The sequence below is a fragment of the Pteropus alecto genome, unplaced genomic scaffold (genome assembly GCF_000325575.1).
Source record: "Pteropus alecto unplaced genomic scaffold, ASM32557v1 scaffold72, whole genome shotgun sequence".
Classification (NCBI taxonomy): domain Eukaryota; kingdom Metazoa; phylum Chordata; class Mammalia; order Chiroptera; family Pteropodidae; genus Pteropus; species Pteropus alecto.
In genome coordinates this window covers 9089099-9105641 of record NW_006436811.1, presented here as the reverse complement: position 1 = coordinate 9105641, position 16543 = coordinate 9089099, and the positions used below count along the sequence as shown (strand labels likewise).

The 16543-nt window shown below is 36.4% G+C and overlaps 1 protein-coding gene across 16 annotated transcripts in view; it reads right to left on the bottom strand.

The window, feature by feature from the left end:
* Nucleotides 1–16543, bottom strand: part of LMO7 (LIM domain 7) — a 183098-nt gene that overhangs the window by 47599 nt on the left and 118956 nt on the right. For 11 of the 16 annotated variants that reach the window (XM_025048155.1, XM_025048164.1, XM_025048161.1 and 8 more), the window contains 6 exons: nt 12162–12192; nt 11304–11417; nt 6970–7168; nt 2910–3162; nt 1678–1956; nt 1–310 (listed from right to left, as the gene is read on the bottom strand). The exon at nt 1–310 ends at the window's left edge or, in 2 of these variants, runs on beyond it. In XM_025048155.1, the coding sequence (XP_024903923.1) occupies nt 1–310; nt 1678–1956; nt 2910–3162; nt 6970–7168; nt 11304–11417; nt 12162–12192 (1186 nt within the window). The remainder of the gene's footprint in view (nt 311–1677; nt 1957–2909; nt 3163–6969; nt 7169–11303; nt 11418–12161; nt 12193–16543) is intronic. The other 5 variants (XM_025048166.1, XM_006913797.3, XM_025048167.1 and 2 more) reach the window with 2 other exon arrangements.

Sequence of the window (16543 nt, the reverse complement as noted above, 5' to 3'; positions counted from 1 at the left end):
ACACTGAAGAATTATATCTCTCTCTACAGGATCATCCTGCTCAGAAAACCTCCTGAAGTCTTCGAAAGCCCGGAGAACACATGGATTGGCATGGAAAGCCCCAGTCTTTCTGACAAAGAAATCATCATTCTCTAAGTCAGGATCCAGGGCTGACATCTCAAGGTCACCTCTTCGATACCCTGGTGAATAAGAGAGATTCCTCCTGCGTGTTATGAGCCTTGGGCCAGCCGTGGGATCAATTTTGATATTTGTTTCAGAAGACAAGATGTCATCAGAATACGTTTGGAGGGCCTGAAGTAATAAAAACTGACTGAAGCATAGAAAAGAAAAAGGAAGGGAGAATCTCATTAAGTTTGAGGAGAAGAGGTAATTAGGTAGCAGAATAACTAGTCAGTTACTATGGATGAATTATTTTAGGAAGCCATAGGAGAGACTCTTATTTGGAAGAAAGACTAGCATTTAATGTCATCACCTACGACTCTCCTGGATACCATTTAAAGAAACAAGAGCAGAATGTACTTCTCAGGAAAGGTGGCACCATCTAGCCAAATGATGGGGCTAGAATGCAGATAGAGTACACTTCCCTGTGGTACGACAAGACACTCACTTCCACTTCTCCCTCATTCCATGAGCCACAACGACCTAATTCCCATCCCAAAGAACAGCAACGATCTTGAAAAGTTTCAAGAGTTGGTCATGAAGCACAGGTAGTCAGCAGAAATTTAAACAATAAAATGCTGTGAAGCTTATAAAAAACTCTGATGAGACTTTTCTTTGCATTTTCCCACCAGAGTTGCCTGTCCTAGTGTCTGTCTAAAAGTAATTTCCTTTCTCCACCTCTCCATGCATAGCACAATTGTAAAATTAGGTCAACTTTCCCGAAAGCCCTTTAAATGATTTTCCAAAAGAAATGACTATGTTACATGTAATTCTAGACTCTCTTATACATTATTGTGCTAAAGAAGAATATTTAATCCTATAGACTTCCAAGCTTACATGCCTGCACAGAAAGCAGTATGTTATACATTATGCTCTTATACTAAATATTAAGGGATAAGCTTTCATGATTCAGCACATCACGGTCAGAGGTTAATGTAGCAGCAGAAGCTGGCATGGATGGGTATCATAGGCCAGACTTGAGCAGGAAGGCTCATGCAGACAGGTACACCTGGGCTCGTCCGAAGCGCCACTAGTTCTCCCGGCTGCATGGGTGTTCCGTGAGTTTCTGGCCTGTTTGGTAGCTAATTCCATCAAGAGTGAAGGTCTTTGGCACTTGCTGTCTAGCCTATGCTCTGCTTTCTGTATCCTACTAAAAATGGCGGAGCCTGAATCCTCATCCTCAGAGTCTGAATTCCTCCTACTGTGCAGTGAGGCAGAGAAAGGAAGGAGAGAGAGAAGACAACAAAGAATTGGAGAAAAATATAACTAAATCTAATGACAAGCTATGACTATGTATTTAAAAGAAGGCTTTTTTAAGATCGAGATCCTAAAGTTTACATTTAAACAGCATTATTTCTTTATTTATTTTTTTTTTTTTTTAATTTTATTTTAGTTACAGAAGTTCCACAGATGTTGGAAGGAAATGAACCTGTCTCTTTCCTAAAAAGCACACATAGCATGACCCAGCCAGGGTACTGAACGAACACTGGAATGACAGAAACACGGACAAAGACAAACCTGAATCCCTGAAATTCCTTATACCATGGTTTATAAGTTTCTCTTTTTATTCTTTTCCAGTTCACATCTTCTGGGATCCAACATTTGGGAAGAAACTGATCAAAAGCGTTCCCTGGGTTTGGCATGATTGGACTTAGCTTTCGCACATAAAGATCATCCTTTACAATGTTGGGTATGCTTGCCTTTTCTTCTTCCTCTTCCAAGTAACAAGAGGAATTTGAAGTTTCATGTACTGTTGGCCAGTTCTTCACATTTGTGCTCCAAGTTCTCCTCTCGTTACTGTTCAAAACACCCAACCAGTTAACATAATGCATGATCAATTTGTGACATAGAACACAAAAGGCATGCTTTCTGGCCCACAAAATTTACACCACTGTGAATGAAGCAAATTAATTTCCATTCTCATCGTTACAGCTCCTAGAACAAAGTTAAGGCATTATAATAGTATCTTGTTTACTTAGAGACTAGCTTATACACAAGGGCCAAAGATAATTATGTGATAAAAGAGACAGACTGCAAACAATTTGAGATGTTATTTTATGCATTAAAATCAACGGAATAGACATTTGGGTCCAAGAGAAATTTTTCTGACCTCATTGGTTTGTATAGCCTGGTGGCTACTGTGTCAGTAGGAGAAAATATTTGTGAATAAGAGTTAGGAGAGAGAGTTTTTGAGATGAAATTCCCCAGCCCCTTTTTCCCTTAAAATCTACAATTGACTAAGTCATCCAAAACTACATCAGGCAATATTCGTTCATCCTCGGCGTCCGATTCACTTTCAGAACTGCATACCTCCTTCTGATAGGAAGCTGGATTTGAAAAGTCCCATTCTGCTCTGCTAATTTTATTCAAAATTAAAGGATTGTTTTTGTGTCCACTGAGATCAATCAACACAGAAAAACAAAAGGAAAAGAACAACACAGCAGAGCTCACAATGAACAATATAAGTCATCCGGTAAGCTAAAAAGATACCAATTAGTCTAAAGGCATGCATTTAAAAACAGAATAGGCAAATCATATGCTAATTTTCTAAAATGAAATAAAATATCTTCAAGACATGTGTGACTAAAAATATAGGTAAGAAAAAAATGTTTCTATTAATGAAGTTTAATATATTTTAATCTATAAAATACATTTTAAGAACTATTCCTTGTACCACGTTTAAAAATCCCAGCAAATTCTCAAGTACAGCAGATTTTAAAACTCAATAATCGAATATCACATGGCAGTACCTTGGAAATGTTCCATCTGCTTCTGCACAGACAGGGCTTGCCCAGCTTCTTCTATTATCCTCATTTCTGTCCGGCTTCTTCTTCCTCAAGGGTGCCGGCACGTAGGACGGCTGTCTACTTTTGTTGGGTAAAAAACGATTGAATGGTAAAGCAGACTTTGGTTCAATGGATGAAATCCTTCGATAGGACATATCATCTTTATTATAATCCTGCATTTTGAATGTAAATTCAGAATCTGTGTCACTTTCGCAACCTAGAAAAGAGGCACAAGAATTTTCTTTACTCTCCAGATTACTCCTCTAACTGAAACCTTCACAGCATGCCTGCTTTGTTTTTCCCTTGAAAACTCAGTGCTCTACTGCTAACTGCGGGGAATATTTTTAGAAATTTGTCATGAAGTTGTGATAAGATCCATTAGGAGGAACTTGCTTTGCATACTGGAGGAGCGTACAGTACATTCTTTTACTCTTGCATATTCTAAGCAGAAAAAGTACTAATTTACAGCCAAACCACTGTTCCTCTCGATCTTCCTTATCCCATAGTTTCTCATAAAACTTGTTGATGGAATACATGGGAAAAAACCTAGCAAATGAGTTAAGGACACTTAAATAAGATATAAAAGTAATTCTAAGGAAACTAATTTAAAATGAAGCATGCAGTCACCTAAAGTATCCATGAGGCAAGAAATAAGGGAGGACATAGAGAAGAAAAAACACAAGATCTCAAAGAGTTTGGTAGAGCCATTTGAGACCCCTATAAGCAAGAATCACACATTAGATACGAGCTTGGACCAAAAGACTTCTAAAGTCCCAAAAGAATATAGAGTCTCATACCTAAGTGAGAACACAGAAGTCAAGGCTCTTTCTGAGGGTGGCCATGGAAATTATATTTTTGATACAAAGTCATTTAAATACAAATTCAAGAGAATATACTTGGATACCCCTCAAGTTCAGAATGATCCAAATCCACCGTCTTAAAAATAAATAAATAAATAAATGTGCTCTTTTAAAGACACTGGAAGAAAAGTGTACACTACTATAGATCCAAGCTGGGTTGCCTCACTTTTCTGCCCGTTTTTCCCTCCTGCCTCTGTGCATTTTAAAGAAAGTAGGGGAATATGGCTTGCTCCCCACCAGGGCTTTCTGAGGCTGGCTGTGCGAAGTATGTGAGTCCCTGAGAGCTGCAGGTTCCCAGCACAGAGAGCACCTGCGGGGTTAACCTGAGCTAAAAGCTTTCTTGCCTCCTCCCTCCTGCTTGGCAGGAATCTACAGTAAATAACACTGAGAATAGCCTATGGGAAGTGGATAACAGACAGCTGAGACCATGAGACCAAAAAGGGTAAAGGACATGCACAGTGAAAAGGAAGAAAGTATAAGCAGCTAAAGCCAGGAGGATTTATAGTCAATAATCTGGTGTTTTGTTTGTTTTTACCACGTCCTAAGTAAACAGTACATTTTTTAGAAATAAGAAAAATGTCTTAATTCTTGCTAAAATTTGTACATGTAAAATCTTAAATACACAGAGAGATTGTTTCACTTTAGAATCTTTCCCCATTTTTATTGAGAAATAATTGACATACGACACTGTATGTTTAAGGTATATGGTATGATTTGACTTACATATATTGTGAAATGATTACCACAATAAGTTTAGTTAATATCCATCTTTCTCATATAGATGGAAAAAAAGAAAAAAATTTCCTTGTGATGATAACTCTTAGAATCTTTCTTCACTTTCAGAAACCCCACATAATAGTGTTAACTATAGTCATGTCGTACGTTGCATGAATTTTTAAAGTTAATTTTTTTTATTTTTGAGTTTAGTACAGTAGTACCCTATAGAGTAGGCAAATATTCTTGACATGAGAGGTTTCACATAAAACTAAGGAATTTGACTTTGCAATTCTGTTAACATAAAAATATTATCTTAAGCTGTGCTGATCATCAATTATGGACTGTTACTTGGCAGGTAGCAGAATTTTAATGTATTTATCACACACACAAAAAAAGAAGGCTTATCATCCTGGAGGCCCTCAGGTTTTCTTTTTTCATCCCTTAGTTGTGATTACCAAGTCTTCACATTTACACTTTTAATGAAATTTATTGGCTGACACTGGTTAATAAAATCATATAGGTCTCAAGTGTACGATTCAATAAAACATCATACGCATATTGCATTGTGTGTTCACCACCCAAAGTAAAATTTCCTTCTGTCACCATTTATTTGACCACTTTTACCCCTATCTACCGCTCCTCTCTCCCCTTTACTCTGGTTAAACAAGGCCTGTAACGCTTTTCCTAAGATCAGGAAGCAGTGTGACAGTGGCCCTCTGCTTTTCATCACATGTACCAGGCACCTAGTCCAATGAGTATCTGAGAAGACTTCAATTCCACACCACTGGACCACTGCGCATTCCTACAATGCATCAATCTTTTTTCCTTCTATTCTTTGTTAGCTAGATATAAATTTAAACACTGAATGTTTTAGGTTCTTCAGTCAGAACAAAGTAATGTAAAATGGGTTGAAAATTTCAGCCTCTGTTTTTACAGCTTTAATCACTTATATGAATTATAAAATCAGATTCATAATAGTCATCTAGGCTATCAAAGTGTCACACCTAGATAGCCAAAAGCCAACAAATACAGCGGTCATTAAAAAGGTTCACTCTTAAATATCCATTTACTTTTTTTTGTTAATTTTGAAATGCCACTATTACAAAAGCTCAAGAATTTTTTGTGTGTATGACAATGTTTAACAATTTCCTTGCTGATTTTTATTTTTGGAAGACAAGTTCCTTGTACATTACATTAAATTTATGTAGATTTACTTAAAAGCAACAAATAAAGATTGAATTATAATTAATGATGTGCATGCTAAAGCATTTATGACAAATGTAATGTACTCGGAAATGCCTCAAAAAATAAGATGAATAAATTAATGCATAGAGAGAGAGGGGTAGGTATGTGATGAAGCAAGCACAGTAAAATGTCATGGTAGAACCAGGTGGTGTATACATGGTATGGTGTTCACTGTAAAATTCTTCCAACTTTGATGATGTTTGAAATTTTTTTTATAATAAAAACATTAGAGAAAACATTTACTATTAAATGTAATAATGAAATTAAATAAAACAATAATGAAAATAAACAGGTAAAATTCATAACAGTCTAGCACAAACTCACAAGCAGAACTCTCAATTTTTTTCACATTGATGGTAGAAGTACAGAAATATCTGAAGCAATTCTACTCATGGTTTTGACTTGACTAAATTTGAATTGCTAGAGGTATACAGTCAGAAATTATTGACACCACTCAATGACCACAGGTGTAAGATGCATTAAGTAACTGATATAACCGTAATACTGGTATTTTAAAAGAAGGCTCCTTCCCCACACAGAATGACTTTCATTAACATGTTCCTTCTGCACTTAACTCTAAGCTGGGTTAGCTCTGACTCTGACAGAATCAAAAGGTATTTTCTAACACCAAGCTAGTATTGTTACTTAACCAAAGTTTAGTATTATACATCATGAAAGGTATCAATCATTTCTCCTCTTAGAGATCATTAAAAAGATGTTTTTGTCTTTTTTTTTCCTTGAGAATATTTTTGTTGTTGTTGTTTTTTAAGAAAAGGTAAAAAGAAAGAAAATAACTCAGGAACTAGAACAGACTTTTTAGAGCTTTTTTTTTTTTAATTAGATGGACCAATTAATAGGTCTCATAGGCACAGATTATTAAACCTGAATCTGGAGAGAAAATAATCAAAATACATTAATACTGATAAAACAAGTCACAGTTAAGTTAACTGTGTCCTCTCCAGTCTTCTCTAAAAATAGGAAGGAAAAAAAAAAAAAGCAAAACCATCACCCCTCTACTGGTGATACAGTGAGGAAGGAAAATCAAAAACAGAAAACAATTACACTTTGGTCTCTATGAAAATCCACTTCTTGGTGAAATTTTTACCTCGATAGTTTTCACCCCATTTTTCTACTCTTATTCCCAATTTTCTGTTATTATGCAAACAAATAAAAATACACTGACAGTCAAAAATGTAACTCACCTTCACGTCCACCCCTCAGCGTGATATCAGAGGAGCAGCTTGTAAATGACCTAGACCCCAAAGAGTCCAAGCTTTCAAATGAATCTTCTCTCTGATGGTTGCCCGGAGGAGCAGGAAATTCACCCCTTTCAGCGCACCAAATGTCACCGTAACCACTGTCCCTGCCACTTCTTTTCAGGCAGCTAGACTCTTCAAGGGCCTAAAAACGTATTTTTTAAAGAGTAGTAAGTTAGCATAAAATTCCAAAAATGTTTGTTTGCATAGCTCAAGTTGTGCTTCATTTGATAGGTGGCAATGAGATTTCCTGTTTAAAAAAATCTGATTTAAAAAAATCAGAAAATAGTCTACAGCAATGCTCCCCTGAGCAAGCCTGATCCCATCTGATCTCGGAAGCTAACCAGGGTCGGGACTGGTTAGTACTTAGATGGAAGACGACCTAGGAAGACCAGGTGCTTTAGGTGTAAAAAATAAAAATAAATCAGAAAATAAATCTGTTTTCCCACAAGTGATACTTGGCACTCATGTAACAATAAGGAGGTATTCAGTATTCTTAATAAAGTAGCACGGTCTATTTGAAAATAAGGAAGGGCGGACATTTTAATAAGAAAACCTTCTAATTAGATTATTCAAATGCTAAAATCGATGATTATCTACAGTTATCTGGCAATAAATATGAAAGGACTCAAAAAGAAAAACCAACCTTAACTTTGTTATCCAAAAGAAGATAACAAATTATATTCATTCAGCCTACCTCTAGGAAATATTTGGGGTGATGTATATTAAACAAAAATCACAACAGTGAAAGTTCATTAACAAAAGGTTTAAAAAAGCGAGGGGCAAATACAGTAGGTATATATGGCAAAGAATTTATTTATTTTTACTGATTATGAAACCTAGATCTGAACCAAGGAAAGCAAACTTGTTTGCCGACATACAAATATTTTCCTGGGATCTAAATAAATATTTGTTTGGCTCAGATATATAGAAATATGGCAAATGTCATTAACCACAGGTTTCTAAATCAGATAGAACTTAACTCAAAGGTGTTTTTAACTGACATTCCTCTATGAAAGTAAATAGCAAAATACAACTAAACTTTTTAAAATTAGGATTTAAGTTACATTTATAAAGCCCTTAGCACAGTCCTTATACATGGTAAAAATCAGTGAATAGCTCCTATAATTTTTTTAATATGGTGAATGTAATTCATTCTAGTAAAACCCAGGAATGCTACTTTTAAGTGAGCTTACTAATACAGAGACAGTTTGATGAACCTAGGAATGCCTAACAAACAAATATAACATGTGAACCTTGACTGAATCACGATTCACAAGAAAAGCTATGAAACAAAGTTGGGAGATAATCGGGAAATTCTGAATATAGATTGAATATTAGATCATAGAGAATATTTATGAATTTTCTTAAGTATAATAGATATCATGGCTACATGGAAGAATCTCCATATACCAATAAACAAACGAACAAATATCTTACTTTTAAAAAACACTTATTATTAAGGGGTGAGACCTCTGCAATTTACCTTGAAATGATTAAGTAAATAAAACATGGATGAATAGATAGATGTATAAAGTCAATATGGAAAAATTTTAATAACTGAATAATGCATAACTGGCTATTTGTTATACTATTCCATCGACTTTTAATTATGTCCATTCTCAACATATGAAAAAGTTGACAAAAGAATGTTTACAATGAATAATCAGCAGCTGTCTCGGGCATACTTTTGGCTAAGATCAGATCTGTCAATTCGTAGTTGAATTGTTTGACAAGTGTTTGAAGCACCAATAAGGTCTAGCAGATTTATGTGAGGTTTTATATGCTTTAGATGCCAGACACCCTGGTGTTAGAGTTGACGTCTGCCATGACAATGTAAGCGCCTACCTTGTACCCTATTTCCAAGCAGATGGGGAAGCTGGGCCTAATATGTCTCAAAATATTAAAAGATCCACCCCCACTCGCAGCCCCACCCCTCTCCGCCAGCTCCAGTGCTAAATGCTATCAAGAATAAAGGTATCCATGTGGGAAAAAAATACATTACACACGCACACACGCACACACACACACACACACACAAATACACACATATATATATAAAAAATATTAAGTAAATCTTTTGATCCATCAGGTTTCTTAGATATGTACTTGTTGAAGCTTTAGCGATCTCAACACAAAGAGATGATTTTTTACTATATAAATGTTAGTTATTTATAACAGGTCACCACAGTTATAAAAGAACCTGAGTTTGACCCCAATACCTGGTTATTTAGGACTTTACTCTGACAAGTCACTTAGACTAAGTCACCTCCAACTTACAGGATGACAGGTACACCAGCTTACCCCAAGAATATTTTAATTGATATCTCAGATTGGCCATTAAGTATTATCTACTTAAGTAGGAAAGTCTGATGAACACAATGGTTTTGATTTTAACAGAACAGATGCAAAACAAATTATATATTCACACCTCTTGTGGCTATCCCCGCTCTATAATAATGGAATGGAACCACAGCTATAGTTTTACCTATCAATTTTTTTTTTTATCTACTCTGATTTTACCTACACTGGTGACAGGAAACAGCCTTTAATTAAGCATTCCTAGCACAAACACTGCGCCAGGATTCTTCAGCCTGAGTCAGACTGCCACAAAAAGGACCAATGGCTGTTAAAAGAACACTAATACAGGAACCAATGCAACCACATTGTTTTTAACTGGATGTTTTCTTAGCTGAAGTAACTAAGGCAAAGCTCTGATCACGCCCAAAGCCCCCTGCATGTTCCTCCATCAGTCTTACCCTCCTCTACTGCAGTGAACTACCTGCTCGTCTGCCTCCAACAGACAATTGTGCTCTATGAAGATGGGTCACTTGCCTTGTGTGGGTGTTTTCCCAACAGTCGGTACAATGCCTGTGCATGATAGGTAATATCTCAACTATTATCTAAATTAACTGTTTCAAGGAATTTGAATGGAGTGCTATCAACTCTTTACAATTCAAAAATAATAAAAATCAAAAAGGAATACCTGAACTTTCTAGGCCAGGGGTCCCCAACCCCTAGCCACAGATGTTACCAGCCAATGGACTATTAGGAACTGGGCCACACAGCCACTCGGCAGGTCAGCAAGCGAAGCTTTAGCCGCTCCCCAGTGCTAGCATCACCGCTTCAGTGCCACCTCAGATCATCAGGCATTAGATTCTCATAGGAGCACCGGTCTCTGGTACCAAAAAGTTTGGGGACCACTGTTCCAGGCTATACAATCCCATCTTTCTAAATGTACGTGCCTGGGCTCAGGCAAAACTATTTAACCATCAGGATACTTGTAAAGCAAAGGAACCATTTACATCCTGGTTTAAAATTTCTATCTTCCAATCATGGTAACTAACATCATATCTTTACAATGCGCCAGAGACTAATGCTAAATGCCTTACTGGTATAGTATCATTTAATCATAACAAAAATCCATGGAGTAATTACTAATGATTAAATAGTGATATATTATTGTGACTGTAAATTTTCTTCTGAGCACACTGCAAACTCCCCTAGATAAATATCTCGTTAGAGACGTTAATTTTCCCCTAGATAAATATCTCGTTAGAGACGTTTATTTGGATCTTATAAATGAAGACTTGCCAGAACTATTGTCAAACCCGACACTCAATTCTCTTCAAACCACCCTTAAACATTTGTTCAAAAGCTGCAACATTGATTCAAGAATATAAAGGACTAAAAATGTGTTTAAAACAAAGGATTCTAACTCTGAAAAACCTTATCATGGTTCATGTAACAGCATTTATTACTCTTTGGGGGACAAAAATGGTATAGTAGAATCATGGGGATATTGAAGTGTAGCCATTAAAGATAATCATCCATGACAAAAAGACATTAAGATGAAGAATTTGAGTAGCTTCCACACATTTTAATAGTCCTGAAGCACCTTTCTACTGCAGATCAAATTCATAATGAGTCTAGAGAGTTAAGTTATACAAAGTCTTTATGAACGAAAACGAATGAGCATATCACCAAGTTACCTAAAATTAAGAGATAAATACCTACACCTGTAAACTATACCCTGGAAACTGGTCTGAAATAGACTCACTCACTGCCTGGTGGTGGCATACAAAGCCAGCAAATGAGTAACAACTCTCTCTACCCAGCCCAGTTTAGACCAGAGCAAAGACAGACCATCAATGCTGCTATATTTGCTATAGAGGAGAAAAATGAAGAGAAGCACAAAGAAAACAGAAAAGGGGGAAGGAAGAGGAGGAGAACGTAATGTTAGTTAGAGTAGTCGTCTCATACAGATGTCGTTTCCTTACCTTAGTCAGAGCTTGTCCTAAAAGATTCTCAAACGCTTTCAAATTAAGATATGGACCATTATAGTAAGGGTTACTTTGTGCTTTTCTTCCCAGCCAGTACAACGTTATCAAAACCTTTAAAACAAATTCCATGAAACAAAAAGATCAATCTATTTATAGCAACTGATTGCAAGCTCAAACGCAAGTAAGCATTCTAGATAAAAGATATCATATCTATCTATGGCTGACAGTAGATTTTCTTTTAAATTTTAGGAAGGAGAAGGGTCATTAAAAATGTTACTTACTCTTCCTAGATTTCTGTCTCTTGAGCACATTCTCAAACCAAAAGCCCAGATCCCAGCAGCTATTCATGCATTCTACTAGTATATGTGAAGACGGAAAAACTTTAAGAGACACTTAAAAGTAATAATTCTCAGCTTCTTTAAGGATATTGAGCTCTTGTGTTTTTAATAAACTGTCATATTTTTAGAAATTTTTCTAATACATGTAGACTGTTATTGTATAAGTCTACACTGAGCAAATACCCAGAGTTCGTAACATTCAGTGTTTTTCCTTCAAGTCTGATTTGATGGTTTCTGACTTACTCTCCTAAAAATCCTAAAGTGTGTTCATTTGCCTTTACCACATTACTAACATGCAAGGAACCACTACGTTTAATTTGACCTCTTATTACCATGAAGACAGAAAAATATATATTTTAACCATATTTAAACACATTTAGAGTTTGTGACTGGTTGGTTTCTAGCACAAATTCTATTAGAAAAAGGATACAGAGTATGCCAGATATTTTTAGATCTCACTGCCTTATTACAGAGAAAGTAAAAAACCATTTATAATATTACATTAAATATATCTTACATTTTTCACTCTCCTGTCAGTCTCTTCTTGCCTATAAAGAAAAAAGAAGAAATATCCATTAATATCTATGAACCTTAAATTATTAACTATCAACTAGAAACTCATTTTTATTCTAAAGTTCTATGAATATTAATACTACCTGGTATTAGACTGCATATTATCCCTCAGAAGAATTTTTCCATATTCACTGATTTCATGAAATATAATGGACTATAAAAGTTTTCTATAAAAGGTTGTATTTTTCTCATTACTTTATTCATTACAGTCTGATTTTTAAAATGCATTATTTGCATTTTTTGTATTTATTGTAAATAATTTTTAAATTCAATCAAAAAGGGAAAAAGTGTGCTTGTGGCAGAAAAAAAATCAGGAAACAGGAAAGGAAAAAAAGGCAGTTTTGTACTGAGTTCTCTATTGTCCATGTAGGTTTTTTCACTCAAGTTCTCCAGCAAACTGGTCAGAGGCCAGACCGGGCTGATATTGAGAAGTACAGTTAAAAAATTGCTGTGAATCTCTGCCTGAAGAGATTTTGCTCTATACAAGCCTCATGGGTTTCCCTCACTACACACACACACACACACCTGTAAAAGGACAATATTTATGGGAATCACACACACACACACACACACACACACCTGTAAAAGGACATAATATTTATGGGAGAAGTTAAAAAACAGACAGATGTCACTATGATGTTGAAGCAACATGAGTTAATTAACAAAGGGATGGTTTGCCCTAAAATAATGTGCCTTCCGTCATTACAAACACATAAGCAGGATCATCACGAATTCAGAGACTGTAGAAGCCTTCTAAAGTGGTTTTCAGTCTAAGAGTCTATAAGTAGTATATTTGTAAGATAAAAATGTACACACATATGTTATACGTAAGACATATATAAAACAAATATAAGACAGAAAAAGGGAAGAGAATGAGCACACATATTTAACTTAGTTTTCAAACAATCAGAGACAGCCATGACCATTCCTTTCCATAAAACAAACATGAACTAAAATGAACCTAAGAACGACATGCACCTCGCATCTACCCCCAAAACAGCATTTCAAAAATAAAATTCACAAGCTCTCACACTACTGTGGAAATGGAAATTGGCCAACTACTTTAACCCTTAGCCCATTCAGTAGTATCTATTTAAGCAAAGTATATGCATATTCTACAACCCAGTAATTCCATTCCTTGGGCTATACGCAACAGAAATACTTACATATGTTCACCAAAAGTTATATATGAGAACATTCATAAAAGCACCATAGAATAAACTGGAAGCTACGCATACTTCTTTAACAGTAGAATGATAAATTATGGAAGACCCACACAATGAATTATTGTGTGGCGATGAGAATAAACAACCTGCAACTGTCTGCAACCATATGGTTCATCCTCACGAATGGTAAACAAAAGGAATCCAGACACAAAGAGAACAGGTTGTTATTATTCATTCACTCAAGTACAAAAGCAGGCGAATCCAGGACATGGTGTTAGAATTCAGGATGGTCGTTACCATTGTGGGGTAAGATGGTGGAAGTGATTGAAAAAATGGGGGATTCTTAGAGCACTGATAATTTCTTATATTTTTTTCTTGAAGCTGACTACCTGAGTGTGTTCCGTCTCTAAAGTCTTTGAATTGTACACTTATTATGTACCCTGTTGTATGTATATTATACTTCAAGAAAGTAAATAAACAGAATTTCACTGCCCAAGAGCTCAAATCACAGCTTCTCTCGAATAAAAAAGAATATCATCTTGTAAAAATCAACAACATTTAATTTTGGAAGTAGTCGATAAGGGGAAAAAGTTACTAGAAACTAACAATGAAAAATAGCACTTAGGCTTGTAAACATATAGCTTCTTTTTAGATCAATGACCAACGTACACTCTTCAGATATTAAATTATCCAAAGCACAAAAGAATCAGCAATACTCAATGCAATGGATAAACTAGGCTGAAAAATCACCGCCCTATTAAAAATGGTATGCTTTGAACTGAATGTTATAAGCACACTGAAGGCAGAAGGAACAATAGAGCTCTCTCGAACCCTGAACCTCCTCTCCACAGCCCTCTATAAGGTTTCTAATCCAACACACTCATTTACTATTTACTTATTATTACAATACAGCAATCACTTTAAATACAAGGTACAGCTTATCCTGTAATAAACACGAAATAATCGGTGACCTTGAAACTATAATCTTTCAATCATTTTACATTCCCTTCTAAATATGAGCATTTATAACATGCTCTTGAACTTAATGACACTCAGGCCAGCCAAATTAGTGTCCTATCACTAAAATGCAGTGCCAAGAATTCAAGTAGTCAATGATTATCTGGAGTCGTTAGAGGCCACTCTCTGACACGTAACAAACACATCCCACTGCACGGAAGTTAGTAACCAGGTGGCTCCCTCGCCGGCTGTGGCCAGAGCACAACTCCAAGGCCTTTTAAATAGAAAAAAAACAAGGGCAGAGGGGAAGTTTATGGTAACACAAGACTCTCCCTGAGCCCAACCCATCAGAACCAAAATTAAAGACAGCCCTATCTTCAAAGTTGGCTAATTCCTTCGCGACAAATGTTTCGAGAGTTGACTTACCATGTTTAAGAGCATGGACTTTGGGTCAGATCTTTGTCCCACTAGCTATGTTCATCTCGGCAATTTACTTCACTCTCAAATTTTCAGTTTCCTTCTGGAGAAACTAGCAATAAGCTGCCCTAGCTCAGTAGATAGGGAGGAAATGCACACAGGTACTTAACAGACTCCCTAGCCCTATGGCGAGTGCTCATCAGGAAGCAGTTTTCACTAGACTGAAAGCTATGTGAGGGCAGGGCCCATCTTATCCACTGAGCTGCCCACAAAAGCTTTCTAGTGAAGCCGTGCTGCACCCCTTTAAAATAGCAGCTAGCCTGCCTTACACTCCCATCTCTCATCCCTGCTTTACTTTTGTATTTATAACCATCTACTGCATGCATTCATTTTTTCTCTCTCTCCTCCACCAGAACCCAAAAGGATTTTTGTGGTTTTGTTTATTGCCATAATCCAAGTATCCTACAACAAGATCTACCACGTGGCGAGCACATGAAAATATTTTATTTAAAAAGCCTAGCACAGGGCATGGCACACAGATGCTCTCAAATAGTAATACATTTGTTTCACTTACAGAAACATAAGTTAGCGAGAAAAAGCCTGAAATGATAAAAGCTCAGGAGAGTCCTAATAAATATTCATATGATGTCAAAGAACAGTTAAATTGCATTAGTTTACTTAAAACATCCAATTTTGGCTCAGATTGTACTGATACTCATAATTGGGCTTCTTTTTCAATCTACTATCTTTAAAGTCTTTAAAAAAAAAAGGAAGGGGGGAATTTTTTACAACCACACATCAATAATCTGAAAAAGGCACAGACTCAAAAACAAAGACCAACTTCAAAGTGCTGAGTACAAAGATGAAGGGCTAGTCTCTGCAGTGGAAGTGTCCCAGCAGACATCTGCAAGACAAAGGCCAAAGAATTCAAGCCTGCCTTGAAACCTAAATTTAACATAAAATGGAGTAGAGATGAAACATTAATAGTTTGAAAAAATGACTACGTTGAATATACTGTTAGCCTTTTCTGTGTATCACACGTTGATTTTTAAATATTGATATTCAAGAAATAGCAAGTATGACATAGATATAATCTTCCACTCTATTAATGGAATCACTCTGGTAATTGCTTCGCTACCTGACAAAGGGCCAGAGATAATGTGCCTGTCACAACCTCAGAACTTTCTGCCAGAGGTCAGAAGAGCCACCAAACTTCACGTGAGCCCATCAGCAAACACATCCATCTGCAACCATCTTATCCTAACAGCTGTTAGGTACACTTAGAACCATGAGCTCAAGGCTCGATTCCTTCTTTATTCAAAGCTATTTTAGAATACTAGTACAGATGATCAATGAAGTACCATCTCTAACCAAAAAACCAGGGAAATAAAATCCATACAGATGTCTTGGCTCCCTGCAGGAGATCTCCTGCCAGCCCTTCCCTGAGAAGGCGGCTTGGCTAAGAGGCAGGCTCTGGGTCAGACTTGCTGCGTGTGAATTCTGGCTCCACTTTTACTAGCTGTGAGAACCTGGCCATGTTATTTAACTCTGTGCCTCCACAGTCTCCCCTGGGAACAACATACCAGTCTCAATGGGCTTAAATGAGAAATTTAAAGCGCTCAACCCAGGCAGATCAAGTGAAGGAGACATTTCAAGACTATCTTCCAATTATCCATGTCAACCACACAGTGCAGAGGAATAGAACTGCTTAGAAGACAGTCAGTTTCTCAAACACAGAGGTTTCGCCCCAGGAGAGACATTTTTGTGAAGCACAATTCAAGACACT